Genomic DNA, 15,556 nt, shown 5'->3' on the forward strand with positions numbered 1-15,556 from the left:
TAAATTATTGTAGACAAACATTAGCATGTCCTGCAATGTTCTCAGCACGATACCTCATATATGAAATTGCGTGTTATGGCTTTAAAATGTATGGCTTCCACTGGAGCTGTCCTCCGAATCCCCATTGATTACAATGACCCAAACCTCAAAACAACTGCTCAGCTTGAAATGTACACTTTTGGGCTGCATGTTATTTCTCCTCCGCAGGTTCTCTGGCTGGGGCATTTGTAAAGGGGTGGTGTGTGGCTTTTCTCTAAGAACAGTGCTGTGTTTCCACTGTGTGTATTATTCATGCAGGGAGACACAGTGAAAGTGACCCCCTGGTCAGGTTACTTACTCTGCTAGGCTGCGTCTCAATAGTCTAAATTGGTCTCCTGTTACTTAGATACTGCTGTCCCCATCACTGCACCTTCATCTGCACTGTCTGATAAGGAAGACTTGGGCAAAACCGAATCGCTCTGTCTCTCCTGAGACCTCTTAAACTGCACAGTTTCTCAGGCACCCTGTGCAGACGGAGGAGTGCATACAAGGACAAGGAAGCAGCTGCACCCTATTGAGATACACCCTCGGTACTGCTGGCAGGAGGGGCAGGTTGCCACCCGGCCGGTAAGCCATAGGAACAGGGGGCCATCATGAGGGCTAAAGCCGCCGACATGCCGGGGAAAGACTGTGTCAAAGTGGCCGTACGCGTCAGACCCTTCAACAAGGTCAGTCGTCGACAGATCTGGAATGTTTCTGCAGTTTTGTCTAAGCCTGCTTGTGCCAGGCCAGTCCGTTTTCTGCTCTCTTTTCTGGATTGAACTGAATGATCAAGTCAGCTGTGTTTTTGCCTGACATGGGAGTAGATTGAAGCACAAACTGTGACCAGTCCTCTGTTTCTCTCTTGGGCCCCGTTTTGTTTATTCATTTATGGACGTGCTTCCTCTTTTGACTGCCTTGTGCTATGCATTGTGCCAGTCAACACTGTATTTGGTACTGTGCTGTGCTCCACTGATACTGAGTCAGCTTTACTGGTGCCCCCCCGTTCCCCAGAGAGAGAGGGACGCAGGCAGTCGCTGCATTATCTCCATGGCCTCCAACATCATAACCATCCAGGACCCTCGGAACGGTCAGGTCCCCCGTTCCTTCTGCTTTGACTATGCCTTCTGGTCCCACAGCGGTTTCACCCGGGACCGCTCCGGCCTGTACGTACCTGAGGAGCCTGGAGGACGATACGCTGACCAGGTTAGGAGGCGAGGGAGGCTGGGGGGGGGGGGTAGAGATGGGCTTCCTGAATCGCAGAAATCATTCGAGACGTTTGTGTGATTTTAAAGGTTTTGATCTATGCAGGATTTGTTTTGCGAGACCTAATCCGATGGGTTAAATCTCTCTGTAGTTGTAACGTATTGTTTACTTATTGGCAGTCGGTTTGCTGTTTCTAACATGTGAAACATCTGTCTCTCCTCTGGAGGTTACACTCTCTGTCTCTCTGGAGAGTAACTCTCTTTCAGGGCAGTAACACTGTCTCTCTCAGGGCTTGTAACACTGCCTTTGTCTTTTTTAGGACAGTGAATCTGTCGGTCTCTCCCCTGGAGTAGTAACCGTCTCTCTCAGGACAGCTGCACTGTTTGTCTCTCTGTCTCTTTGGGCAGTGAATCTGTCTGTCTGTCCCCCAGGGCAGTGTGTTCCAGGACCTGGGGGAGGGAATCCTGGAGAACGCTTTACAGGGTTACAACGCCACTCTGCTGGCCTACGGGCAGACAGGCTCAGGGAAGAGCTACTCCATGGTGGGGTACGGACCCAATAAGGGCCTGGTCCCCACCCTCTGTGACAGACTGTTTCAGGCCATAAGGGCCAACCAGGACAGTCGACAGTGTCAGGTGTGTGTGTGGGCCTTTTGTGTGTGCACCCCCCAACCATATAGATTTTAAACAATAAAAAATGGACTGTTCTGTTTCCACAGGTCTTTTTCAGCATGTTGGAAATATACAATGAACAGGTAGGTCTGTGTTCATCTCTGTCCTGCCCGTAAATGAATGATATACAGTTGACCTCTGCATGTGTTCCCATGCCCCTTTCTCCTCCCTCCAGGTGGTTGACCTGTTGTCACGGGGGTCTCGGACTCCGGGCGGCCTGCGTGTCCGAGAGGAGCTGCAGAGGGGCTTCTACGTGGAGGGGCTCCGTAGGGTCCCCTGTGATGGTGCCCCACAGGTGATGCTGTTCAGTTCTTTCTCCGTCCACAGTATGTATCTACGTATCTTCCTGTCTGTACATGCGCTTATGTCTGTTTATTACCCGGGTTCATAGGTGGAGCAGCTGATGGAGCAGGGGACGAGGACTCGCACCACCGCCGCCACACACATGAATGCCAACAGTAGCCGCTCACACATGCTTATCATACTCCAGCTGAAACAGGTCAGGGCTGAAACGGGTCAGGGCTGAAACGGGTCAGGGCTGAAACGGGTCAGGGCTGAAACGGGTCAGGTCTGAAACGGGTCAGGTCTGAAACAGGTCAGGTCTAAAGCAGGTCAGATCTGAAACAGGTCAGGTCATAAACAGGTCAGGTCTGAAACAGGTCAGGTCTAAAGCAGGTCAGGTCTGAAACAGGTCAGGTCTAAAGCAGGTCAGATCTGAAACAGGTCAGGTCTGAAACTGGTCAGCTGGGCAGGCCTGCATCGGTCTGCCAACTCTCAGCCGAGCCAGAGAGTTTGATGCATGCCTTAGGCCTTTTTCTGAATGTATCTCTGAACCCCCCCCGTGTAGATCTTCTGTAAGGAGAGCATCACCAAGCAGTCCAACATCAATCTCGTGGACCTGGCCGGCAGTGAGAGACAGCGAGCGTCGGGCTCCGAGGCCGACCGGCTCAAAGAAGGCACGGCCATCAACCTCAGCCTCACCACCCTGGGCAACGTCATCAGGTGATTAGAAGACTATCCACACCAACAGGCCCATGTCAACAAACACAATTCTCTATATTAAAACGAACTCTCCCTGATTCATTTTTGTTGAGCACTGTCTCCGCCCTCCTCTTCTTCTCTTCTCCTGCCTGTAGTGCCCTGGCTGATGTAGCTGTAGGAAAGAAGGTTGTCCACATCCCCTATAGAGACTCTGTCCTCACCAAGCTGCTGCAGTCTGCCCTGGGTGGAAACAGCCGGACTGTCATGGTAACTTTGACCTGTCTGATACGGTTCTATCAATATCCAAAGACTGAATTAATAGGTATCCAAATGCATTTACGTCTTTGCCCTTCTTTGCTCGTAATTTGCATGTTATACCAGCCTAATTGCTTTAAGATGGTCAGAAATGCATCCCTCATGCAATGCAACGCAGGACCATCCCATAAGTGTGGTGTACCTAGAAGAAGAAAAAAACACACTCAGAGCTTTTTTCAATGCAACCAATAACGTCACGTTGTCTCAACCGCTGGGACGCCTTTACAATAAGTGTGAGGGTCTTTAATTCTGTTCCCACACGGTCTCCCTGTCATAACTACTGCAACTCACTTCTCCTCGGCATCAGCTCTACCAACATCAACCGACTCCAACTGGTCCAAAACGCAGCAGCCCGACTCATCACCCGCTCCAAATCCTGGCACCACATCACTCCAGTCCTAAAACAACTCCACTGGCTTCCTATCTCCTACCGGATCACCTACAAAATCCTGGTCCTCACCTACAAAGCCCTCCACCATCTGGCCCCCTCATACCTCACTGACCTCCTCTCCCCGTACCAACCCACACGGTCCCTCAGATCCACCTCAGCTGGTCTCCTCTCCATCCATAAATCCAACCTCCGCAGTTTTGGCGACAGAGCCTGCTCCAGGGCAGCTCCCAGGCTCTGGAACTCCCTCCCCCAAGAGATCCGCACCTCTGAGTCCCTCACCATCTTCCAGTCCCACCTCAAGACCCATCTCTTCACCTCTGCCTAGCCGTAGCCCCACACCCCCCTCCCTTCTCACCTGTGTCTGAATCTTGTCTTGTTTTGTTCTGTTTTTATAATCTACCTGCATTGTAAAGGGACTTTGAGTCTAAGAAAAGCGCTATATAAATAACATTTATTATTATTATTATTATTAACTACATGGCTGATTTCCCAGATCGCAGCTTTGAGTCCAGCCGACATCTGCTATGAAGAGTCCATGTCAACCCTGCGCTATGCTGACAGGTACAGTAGACCCAGCAGAAGGTCCTCTCTGAAGCTGTACAACGATCTGTATCTGAAGCTGAACTAATATACTCTGTCATCCCCCTCCCCCCCACCCCCCACCCCCACCAGGGCGAAGCGTATTCAGAACCGCCCAGTGGTGAATGAGAGTCCCACAGAGCGCCTCGTGAAGGAGCTGAAGGCTGAGAACGCCAGGCTGATGCAGAGACTTAGCCGCTTAGGGCAGGACGGCCGCAGGGCGGAGGATGAAACCAGTAGGAGATGGAGGGAGGGAGGGAGGGAGGATGGTGGGAGGATGGTGGGAGGAGCAGTATAGTAGCGACATCAGGAGGAGAGAGGGTGTGGTGTAGGCAAGGGAGAAGACAAAGGGTAGTATGTTCTTAATTCAAATAAAAAAGTGTCACCTTCACATATTCTAGATTCATTACACATAAAGCTAAACATTTCAAGCCTTTTTTGTTTGAATCTTGATGATTATGGCTTACAGCTTGTGGAAATCATAAATCCAGTATCTCAAAATATTAGAGTAAAACATATACAATACAGAAATGTTGAATATTCAGCTAATTAAATCCCCTAGCCTTCATTCTCTGAGGCTCTCAGTCTGGTTCAGTACACACAACCACAATCATGGGGAAGACTGCTGACTTGACAGTTGTCCAGAAGACACTCATTGACACGCTCCATGAGGAGGGTAAGCCACAGGAGGTCATTGCTGAAAGGGCTGGCTGTTGGCAGAGTGCTGTATCAAAGTATATTAATGGAAGGTTGACTGGAAGGGAAAAGTGTGGTACTGTAGGAAAATGTGCACAAGCAACAGGGATTGTCAAGCAAAGCAGATTCAAGAACTTTGGGGAGCTTCACAAGGAGTGGACTGAGTCAGTGCATCAAGAGCCACCACCTACATACGTGTCCAGGAAATGGGCTACACCTGTCGCATTCCTAGCGTCCCAGAGTCTGGAGGAAGAGTGGAGAGGCAAAGAGTCCAAGTTGCTTAAAGTCCAATGTGAAGTTTCCGCAGTGAGTGATGATTTGGGGTGCCATGTCATCTGCTGGTGTTGGTCCACTGTGTTTCATCAAGTCCAGAGTCAATGCAGCCATTTTCCAGCAGGACTTGGCACCTGCCCACAGTGCCATAAACAACTGGTTAACTGGTTTGCTTCCCATGGTATTACTGTGCTTGATTGGCCAGCCAACTCCACTGACATGAACCTCATAGAGAATCTATGGGGTTTTGTGAAGAGGAGAATGAGATACACCAGATCCAACAACACAGACGAGCTGAAGGCCGCTATCAAAGCAACCTGGGCTTCCATAACACCTCAGCAGAGCCACAGGCTGATTGCCTCCATGCCGAGCTGCACTGATGCAGTAATTTGTTCTAAAGGAGCCCTGATCAAGCATTGAGTGTATAAATTAACATACTTAGGAAACATATGCAGGTGTTTTGAATTAATTAGCTGATTAGAGCTCTTCTCAGGTCGAATTTTCTGTCTACCCGAGAAGAGCTCAATTTTTTGGTAATAATTATTTGAGATACAGAATTTTTTATTTCCTTGAGCTATAAGCCATAAGCATCAAGATTGAAACAAAAATGCTTGAAATATTTCACTTTAGGTGTAATGAATCTACAATATATGAAGGTGTCACTTCAACTGAATGACAGAAAATAATGAACTTCTCCACGATTTACAAATTTTTTGAGATGCTCCTCTATGTTAGTGTTTCGGTTTATCGGGGCATACTGACCAACATGTAAGTGTATTGGTATACCAGATCATACTGACTGACATGTTTGTGTGTTGGTTTACCGGGTCATACTGACTGACATGTTTGTGTGTTGGTTTACCGGGTCATACTGACTTATATGTTAGTGTGCCAGTTTATTGGGTCATACTGACCGACATGTTAGTGTGTTGGTTTACCTGGTCATACTGACCGACATGTTAGTGTGTTGGTTTACCTGGTCATACTGACCGACATATTAGTGTGTTGGTTTACAAGGTCATACTGACCGACATGTTAGTGTGTTGGTTTACCTGGTCATACTGACCAACATGTTAGTGTATTGGTTTACCGGTTCATACTGACCAACATGTTAGTGTATTGGTTTATCGGCTCATACTGACTGACATGTTAGTGTATTGGTTTACCGGGTCATACTTACTGACATGTTAGTGTTTCGGTTTACCGGGTCATACTGACTGACATGTTAGTGTATTGGTTTACCGGGTCATAATGACCAACATATTAGTGTATTGGTTTACCGGGTCATACTGACCAACATATTAGTGTATTGGTTTACCGGGTCATACTGCAGCTGTAATGGGTCTGTTGTTGTTGGTGTGTCCAGTGGAACTGCGTCGGCTGTTGACACATAATGAGCTGCAGATTAGAGCCATCCAGATGCTCTGGGAACAACATCTACAAGAGGCCTTGAAGGACTGGGAGCAGCAGTACGCTACAATCACACAGGTACACACACACACACACATTGACAACCTTAACCCAAAGGTCAATATTCAGTTTTTCCCTAAACCTAAACACCTAAAATATTTTTTCTTTCTGGGTGCCGTTATAGATTTCCAATCAAATTGTTCTTGATTTGAACACACACGCATGCAGATTTCCTCAGCCACTCTCCTATATCTCCACCTACCTGAGCCCCACTCCTCTCTCTCCTATATCTCCACCTACCTGAGCCCCACCTCTCTCTCTCCTATATCTCCACCTACCTGAGCCCCACCTCTCTCTCTCCTATATCTCCACCTACCTGAGCCCCACCTCTCTCTCTCCTATATCTCCACCTACCTGAGCCCCACTCCTCTCTCTCCTATATTTCCACCTATCTGAGCCCCACCCCTCTCCTATATCTCCACCTACCTGAGCCCCACTACTCTTTGTCCTATATTTCCACCTATCTGTGCCCCAACTCTCTCTCTCCTATATCTCCACCTATCTGAGTCCCACTCCTCTCTCTCCTATATCTCCACCTGTCTGAGCCCCAGTCCATCTCTCTCTGTCAGGAACGGAGGATGATGCAGATGTATCCGTACCTGTTGAACATCAACGAAGACACTCAGCTGTCAGGGGTGGTCAAGCTCTTCATCCAGGATGGTGAGGGAGTCAAACTATAGGTTCACTATCACATGACCATACACACTATGAATCAAAACCACCCTGTATGTGTCTGTGTTTTACAGGAGACTGGGATATAGGGCTGTCTGACTCTTCACCCAGATCCATCTCAATCAAAGGCCTAGGGTGAGTATGCAACTGATTACACTGTATGTACTATATATATATGTAGAGTAGCTTGGCTGTATCTTTTTCCAAACCCAAGATAAGGCCAGAAATCTATAGAATTCTTATGAAAATCTCCATATACTGTTGACCTTTTGTGACTGCAGTAAACATGCATCTTGGGTTTGGATAAAGATACAGGCAAGCTACTTCAGCAACTCCTTCAAGACTAGTTTCCAGGTGACATATTTTAAGCAATAGTCTCAACTCCCAAGCTTTCATATATTACACAGGGGTCAGGGGTCGTTCCATAAGGATGAATTGAATGCTTTGCGGGTTACATTTCAGGATCAATAACTGAACAATTCCACTGTTTAATCTCATCTTGTTATAACTTATAGATACAACTGTGTAGTTCACAATTTAAAAGTTCCAAACTGTTATCTATTGTTATTTTGGTATGGTTGCATTTTTAGTGCGGTCTCAGCTAGTCAACACTGTATATACATTTTGATAACTATTTAATGACATTTTAGCTTAGCCACTTCACCCATTTCTTCAGACATAGCCCACTGTTGACATATTCACAGCACCAGTCTCAACTGTTAAGCTTTCATATTTTTCACAGAGGTCAGGGGTTGTTCAATATGAATGAATTGAACAATTTCAAGGGTAATTTGCAGGATCAATAATATCAGTATTCCACAGTAATATTGACTCATACTGTAATATCTTGTAGATACAAGTGTCTAATAAATAGGTTACCAGGTTGGAAATGTTTCCTATTGTTGTTTTTGCTGCATTGTCTGCTTTGTGCATTTAGGGACATTTATGGTGTGGGTTAAGAGAGGTCTACTAGAGGCCCTATTGGGTTGTAAAGGTATGATTATCTGAGAACATTAAAATTATGTTGTTTACATTTACACTTCTTATGTTATGTCATAGCATGTTCTAAATCATCTATCTATATACAGCTGGAAAAATATAGTTAAGATATTGCTTTAGATCATTTTGTGAAATAGAGTTAGAATTTAGAGAGGTCTCAAAGAGGCCCTATTGGGATGTAAACAGATGATTATCGGACAAAAAAACTAAACAGGTAACTTTCATTCACACTTTACATTGTGTATAATAACAAATTCTACACCAAACATCAAACCTAATTTAGAGAAAACACAGTTTAGAAATAGTTTTAGTTAATTATGTAAAACAGTGTTAGGGTTATGGTCTCCAAGATGCCCTATTTTCCTAAATGTAGTTATTTTCACTATATTTTTCATAATATAAAAAATATCTACAGTTGTTTGTAATGAATATGGGTTGTAACTATTCATTTCCTATAATAAGTTAATCAATTCCCACAAAGTTATCTGTATTTATCTGTATTTTTGGTCCATCTGATAGGGCCTCTGTGCTACCTACAACTTATAGTTTGAAATTATCATAAATCCCAAAATAAATGACATAACATTGTAAAACTGCATGCAACCAACAGGAGAGTTCTAAGGAACATGCTGGCAAAGTTAGAAATGTCTGACAGCATCAGGTCATGAACATTTCTCATCCACCTTTGCAAATTGTCTTCGAACATCAGATGGATGTACAATCATGCAATCTACCGAGATTATTTCCCCCCGTTTGAGACCAAAACAAATTACCATGGAGAGAATGAGAGAGAGCAATCTTATTACTAGCTACCTAGTTATGATCCCTCAAAGACTGAAAGAAAACTATAATTCTCTCTTTTTTTTTAGGTATTGCTATAAGATAGCTACCTGTCTCCAGTGTTTTTTTTAATTAAATGTAACATTTTACAGAATATAACAAAAATGACTGTTTGTAGTATTGAAAATGGAAGAGGACAGTGATAGCCATATGTTAATTTATAAAAAATAAAGATAAAATTGAAATATTTATTCAAGAAGAGAGAGATTGTAACCTAGAGGCCCTACAATACTTCTAAAGAGAGAGAGAGAGAGAGAGAGAGAGAGAGAGAGAGAGTGCGAAAGAAGGTCACCAACGACACCTAACCCCTCTTCAGGATCCAGAATCGTCACGCTGTGTTCAGTAACGTCCAGCGCAGAGTGTCTCTTACCCCACTGGCCGGGTCAAAGGTCATCATCAACGGAACACTCGTCTCCCAAAAGACTGAGTTGCAGCATCTGGTGGGTCTCCTGAAAAACACACTGCCTGTCTTGAAACCGCTCCCACTATGGAACTGTTCGACAGCTACAGTAATGAATTATTTTAGACTGTGAAAACCAGCTCTGCCCTTAAACCATGGGCTTTGCTTTCTAAATGTACAATGTTTTCTTTGCCTCTGAGTCCTACCCCCAAAGCAATCACTCTGCCCTCTCCACTGTAGGACCGACTCATCCTGGGTTCTAACAGCACCTATCTGTTCATTGGCTACCCATCTGAGAGGGGCGGGGACGACTGGAGTCGCTATGATTACGATTACTTCCAGTCTGAGCTGGCAGCTGCTGAGGGCATTCACCTTCATACACTGTGTGAGGAAGAGACTCTGGGTAGGAGAGAGGGAGAGGGGAGGGACGGGGAGGGAGGGGAGGGAGGTGGGCTGCATGTGTGCTGGGAAGCGGGTGGGTTTAAGAGATAAAAGTGTCCATAGAGAGAGAGGGAGAGGTGGGCAAGGCTGGGAGAGGGAGAGATGGGCTAGGTTTGGAGAGGGGGAGGGAGACAGAGGGAGAGATGAGCCAGGCTTGGAGAGAGGGAGCGAGAGAGAGAGAGGCTAGGCTTGGAGAGGGAGAGAGAGAAGGAGAGTGGGTTAGCCTAGGCTTGGAAACGGAGGGTATTTGTGTTACTGATAAAACGGTAGTATCAGTCTCAGAGAGAGAAAAAATTACCTCTAGGTGATACTGACTGCAAATCCAATTCCTAAACACTTCAGATTACCCTACGTGGTCACATTTGACTTGAATGATGCAGTTCATGGTCCACTTTTAATTTATAAAACAAGAATGTAATTCAAATCTACAAACCCCTCCTTCATTTCCGAAGAAATAAACCTTGTAAAAAATGTTTGTTTTGTGTATATGTCTTGATATGAAACATGTCATGTGACTAGGCACACCTGCCCATTCTTTTGTGTTAAATTACGTAAGCCGAGAAATGTGACAGAAATGGAGGGCAGAAGGGGGAGCGGAGTTAAGGGAGGGGTCCATTTGGGATCTTGCATGAGACTCACAGAAGTGATGTTGAGTATCATCTCTGTCTCCACCTGCAGGTGACTCTGGTGCTGGACCCGGTAAGACTGACCCCAGTCTCCTAGCTGTGTTCTACGACTACATCAAACTGATGCCCATGGTGGCAGAGGCCAACCAAATGAGTCAGGAACTACAAAAGGTGTTGGTCTGACTCAAGATTACACTCTTAATCTCAATGGGTTTGGTCACATCCTGTTATAAACTTTGCAATGCAGAGACACTTCTGGATTTCCTGCTAAGTCAACATTGAATGACATCCAGTTCTGTCCCCAGGGGGTGGAGTTTAAGTTGGAGATTAAGAACCTGGCGTTGTCGGACTCTAAAGGTCATGACCTGGAGAAGGAGATCGCTGTCAGAGTGACGTCGCAGGAAAACAAACAGGTGGTAAAGCCAAGCTGTCAGTCATTTCTCACAATATTGTCTTGCTACATGATTCCTATGTCTTCACAATCCATAAACCGTTTGGCTTTTGTGAACATTATCAAGGCCAAAATGTTTGTCCTTTTGTGGTGTTAGTTATTATTCGATTAGAAAATATATTGCTATGTCAGATAGAGTACAGGTGACTGTCAGATGTTTGTAACACGGGGGACAAACTGTCCTCTGCCCCAGGTATGGCTGTGGTCCAAGGCCAAGTTTGTCAACCGTAAGTTCCTGATGGAGGAGTTGTACCAGCAGCATGCCGGGGAGGGGGCAGGCAGGGCTCCCATGCCCAGGGACAGAGACCCTTTCTGGGATCCGCTGGAGCCCCTGCTCCTGGGCAAGGCCCACCTCTGGCTGCAGTCTCTGGCCTTCCGTATCGCCCTGGAGGAACAGCTGGAGGTACGTGCAGCTGGGTCGACTCAAGTATGTCTGGTTAATTGTTCCAGGCAGTGTTTTGTTTCTGTTTTGTCTTTAGGTGAGAGGTTAATGGGCATCGTCTGGGCATGGTGAATGATGTGGAAAGGGTAGAGATGGATGGGTAGTTAGGGGCTCCCAGGGGGGTCTTGGGTACTGGGAGCGTCTTCACTACTGCAGGGGTGTATTTCTTGGTTGTTGTGTTTTGGGTTTATCTAATCCCACTCTGTATGTTTCCAGGTGTTGGGGTCAGAGGGCACAGAAGAGGCCATATTGCAGGTTCAGCTCATCCCCTGCAACCCCACAGGATTGTGGGTAACATTGCATTCAGGCAGAACGAGCAGCAGATCTCTCCAGAATGGGCAGTGTGCTTACGTTTTAGAAATGTGTTTTGTGTTCAGGAGGGAGAAACAAGGAAAGTTATACAGTAACAACAGTTCTATTCATATTCCGCTAATGTGTTTGGCTTTAATGTGTTTGGTACTGAAGCCATCCCAGATTCATGATCCAGGATCATGTCCCAACCTGTTGCATGTCATCTTTTTTAATAAGATCTAAAATGTAAAACTCCTCTTAAGCCTGCAGTACTACTCTCAGGGCCGGTTTCACAGACACGGAACTTAGTCTAGGATTAAAATATCAAGTTCAACAATCAAGTTGGCCTTTCTGTGTCCAGGCCTCTGGAGGAGGACGATATCCTGATTGACCCCTCTGAGCTGCTGGGGAGACGTCTGGACTTTCAGCTGGTCCTGGATCAGTGCTGTGGGCTGCGCTGGATCAAACAGGCCAGGAACAGGGGCATTCAGATTGGGTGAGTGGGCCGGAGGTTTGGTTTCGCAGACCGCGCACACTGCGGCCCTGTTCCAATGACCAACCTATCCAAACTTCTCCAACCAACCCCTTCGCCAGGTTCAGAATGTTCAACAGCGCCCAGCCCTTCTACACTCCAGCCGTTTGGCACAATGTCAACCCCCTGCTGGACCAGCGTGTCCACTTCACCTCCCTGCACACTTCCCAGGGCCTGCTGGAACACCTGCAGACCAGTGCCCTGGTGCTTGAGCTTTGGGGCCTACAGGGTTAGTAAGCCTGGGGCTCGCCTACACTCATGGGCCTAAGACGGAAGGCGTCACTGGGCCGACGCTGGTTACCACAGCCACAAAGCCATGAGTGCAGCTTTAATTAGCTACTTCTACAATTTCACCTGTGAAATACTTCGGTCCTAAGCCTGACCTTATACCTAAACCTAAGCTTAAAGGAAGAGCAGAAAGGATCTTTTGGTTTTTAGAAATGTTTAGCCTGAGATTCGCCTGTGAACATGGGCCCGCTATTTGGAGGAAAACCTGTGTCTCAAGCTTTTGATATGCACGCATGTATAACCGGGTGTTACCTGACACGTTCCTGTCCAGAGGGATGCAGAGACATGCTGTCGTCTCTGGAGGGAGTGAAGATGACCCCAGAGGGATGCTTCATCATTGACCGGACGGAGACACCTGACACCCCTGCCGTGAGTATACGATCCCTCAGACGACACCGTGCCCAACGGAACCCACTAGACGCCCAGATGTTGGAACTGTCATATTTGTGCGACATGCTAAAACAGCGTGTCAAGTATATCCACAGGTGTGAGTGTATGTGTGCATGTGTGTTCATGTGTGTGTTTGTATGTGTTACAGACACTGGACCCTGTGCCAGAGGTCAGCTGCTCTATGAGGGCCCTACAGCTGGATGTGGAGGAGCTTAGGAACACTAATGCAGCCCTGAGGACAGAGAACCACACACTGAAGGAACAGCTCAATACAGCCAGGACCGGTCAGACGCTCACACACACACACACACAATTGAATGTTTGCCTGTCTATCTTTGTGGGGACCTGAGACCTAACCATGACCCAGAAATCCATGTTCCCTATCCCTTAACCCTAAACGTAATCTAACCCTGACTGTTACCTCAACAACTTGCCTATCTCCTGTGTCCTGTGTGGTCAGTCACACACTCCTTCTATCTCCTGTGTCCTGTGTGGTCAGTCACACACTCCTTCTATCTCCTGTGTCCTGTGTGGTCAGTCACACACTCCTTCTATTTCCTGTGTCCTGTGTGGTCAGTCACACACTCCTTCTCTTTCCTGTGTCCTGTGTGGTCAGTCACACACTCCTTCTCTTTCCTGTGTCCTGTGTGGTCAGTCACACACTCCTTCTCTTTCCTGTGTCCTGTGTGGTCAGTCACACACTCCTTCTCTTTCCTGTGTTTAGAGTGTGGTCGTGGTCGGTCAGAGAGGCGAGGCAGCAGTGTTAGGCCCAGCTGTGATGCAGAGTTCGCCCGTGCCCTCAAAGTCTTCTACCACAGTATGACCTCTGTCAGGGGTCAACTGCAGCGCCTGCGCAGGCACCGACCCAGTGTATGTGTACCATACCAACATTATCTACCTGTCATTATCAAACTGTCCATATCTGCATGTCATTATCAAACGGTCAATATCTACCAATCATTTTCTACTTATCATTATATATCTACCAATAATTTTCTACTTATCATTATATATCTGCCAGACAACTAGCAAGCCTAAAAAGGATTGCGAAGTTGAGTACCTTGTTGTGTTAGTTATCTGTGAAACATGTAGCATGTCTCTCACTGCTGAATGTGTGTTGTTGTGTGCATGCTTGTGTGTGTCTGTTTATGTTTGTGTGTGGGTCTGTTTATTTGTGTGTTCCAGGAGGACTCTGATCTTTTGGGTCTCAGGCTGTTTGTGGATGAGCAGAGTGGTCTGCTGTGTGATTTCTCTGAGCTCCTGGAGCAGAGTGTCTCGTCTCTTAAACAGGACGTGGCCGCCATTGTACGACGCAAACGGGAACGTTCAGGAATCTGGCCCTGATTTCCGTCTTGGTCTGGCCCTGATTCCCATCTTTGTTTGGCCCTGATTCCCGTCTTTGTCTGGCCCTGATTCTCATCTTTGTCTGGCCCCGATTCCCGTCTTTGTCTGGCCCCGATTCCCATCTTTGTCTGGCCCCGATTCCCATCTTTGTCTGGCCCCATTCCCATCTTTGTCTGGCCCCGATTCCCATCTTTGTCTGGCCCCGATTTCCATCTTTGTCTGGCCCCGATTTCCATCTTCATCTGGCCCCGATTCCCATCTTTATCTGGCCCCAATTCCCATCTTTGTCTGGCCCCGATTCCCGTCATTGTCTGGCCCTGATTAGAGGAATGAATGCCCGCCACATCATTAGACCTATGCCTATTTCCAAATTCATGTTAGAATTTACTATGGGAGAATAAAATCCTGCTTTTATTTTATGTATGTCCATGGTTGTGCCTTTATTTGTATTTCTATGTAGTACCTGATATTTTCCCAGATTTCCCAATAGTACAATTTTACCTTTTTTATTCATAATTTTAAAAGATGGAAATAGAAGATTGTTGCTATAACAAAATTGAGCCAGACCTTTGCCATCTAAGAAATGTGTGTGATGTAACCTTTTAAAATAATAGTAGAGTATCTTTCCTCTACTGAATAGGACATTTTCACAGCTATGTTCTTCAATATACAGCTTGTTTAGGTAGGTCTTTTAAAAGTCACCAATGAAATTCAACTAGCATTGTTCATCAAAGTGCCCATCATTATTTTTTTTCCATCGGTGGAAAGCTGTTTCATAGTCTACAAATCACGTTTGGATGGCTTTTCATTGTTTTTAACAGAGCACTTCAATTCCTACCCTGATTTTACAGTGGTTGTGTTAATAAGATTACAGAGGGTGCAGTATCTGAGCATTTGAAGACAGGTTTGTTTTGAGAGTTCCTACCCTGCTTGGTTGCTAAGGCAAAAGGGGAAAACTTTGGAACTGTGTTATCCAACTTGGATGGATTTCATGAACAAACACAAATCATATCGATGCTGATGACTTTACGCACCTTCTGTTACCTGTCAGTGTTTCTCATCTTTCATAATTTCATGTTTTATGGAAATATTAATGTCCGTCCAATAGACATTGGAGCACAGCTCTTTAAATTTGATCCCTGTAAGTGTAAGGCAGATTTGCCAGTGAGCTGATTCAGATTTATGCAGGGTTTGAGGTATATCTGTACCCACAATGCCAGTTTGTACCAGGGCTTCAGAT

The 15,556-nt window shown here is 46.1% G+C and overlaps 1 protein-coding gene across 1 annotated transcript; it reads left to right on the forward strand.

The window, feature by feature from the left end:
- Positions 1-632: 632 nt before the first annotated feature.
- On the forward strand, positions 633-14,739 carry kif28 (kinesin family member 28). Its single transcript, XM_034297423.1, has 26 exons — positions 633-707; positions 1,033-1,224; positions 1,656-1,859; positions 1,943-1,978; positions 2,071-2,190; positions 2,287-2,394; positions 2,743-2,897; positions 3,032-3,143; positions 4,076-4,143; positions 4,255-4,344; positions 5,098-5,142; positions 6,540-6,618; positions 7,170-7,260; positions 7,347-7,407; positions 9,428-9,551; positions 9,752-9,896; positions 10,631-10,749; positions 10,884-10,991; positions 11,223-11,432; positions 11,688-11,758; positions 12,124-12,258; positions 12,357-12,523; positions 12,854-12,951; positions 13,121-13,256; positions 13,697-13,842; positions 14,158-14,739. Exons 1-26 carry the CDS (start codon positions 633-635, stop codon positions 14,314-14,316), a joined length of 3,054 nt encoding a protein of 1,017 aa, XP_034153314.1. The 3' UTR covers positions 14,317-14,739.
- Positions 14,740-15,556: the final 817 nt, after the last annotated feature.

This window comes from Esox lucius, chromosome 15 (genome assembly GCF_011004845.1).
Source record: "Esox lucius isolate fEsoLuc1 chromosome 15, fEsoLuc1.pri, whole genome shotgun sequence".
In the NCBI taxonomy this organism is placed as follows: Eukaryota; Metazoa; Chordata; class Actinopteri; order Esociformes; family Esocidae; genus Esox; species Esox lucius.

Coding starts and splice junctions, on each gene's coding strand:
- kif28 (XM_034297423.1), top strand. CDS start 633: ATGAGGGCTAAAGCCGCCGACATGCCGGGGAAAGACTGTGTCAAAGTG. Junction 4,144..4,254: donor ACCCTGCGCTATGCTGACAG/GTACAGTAGACC, acceptor CACCCCCACCAG/GGCGAAGCGTATTCAGAACC. Junction 6,619..7,169: donor AGTACGCTACAATCACACAG/GTACACACACAC, acceptor TCTCTCTGTCAG/GAACGGAGGATGATGCAGAT.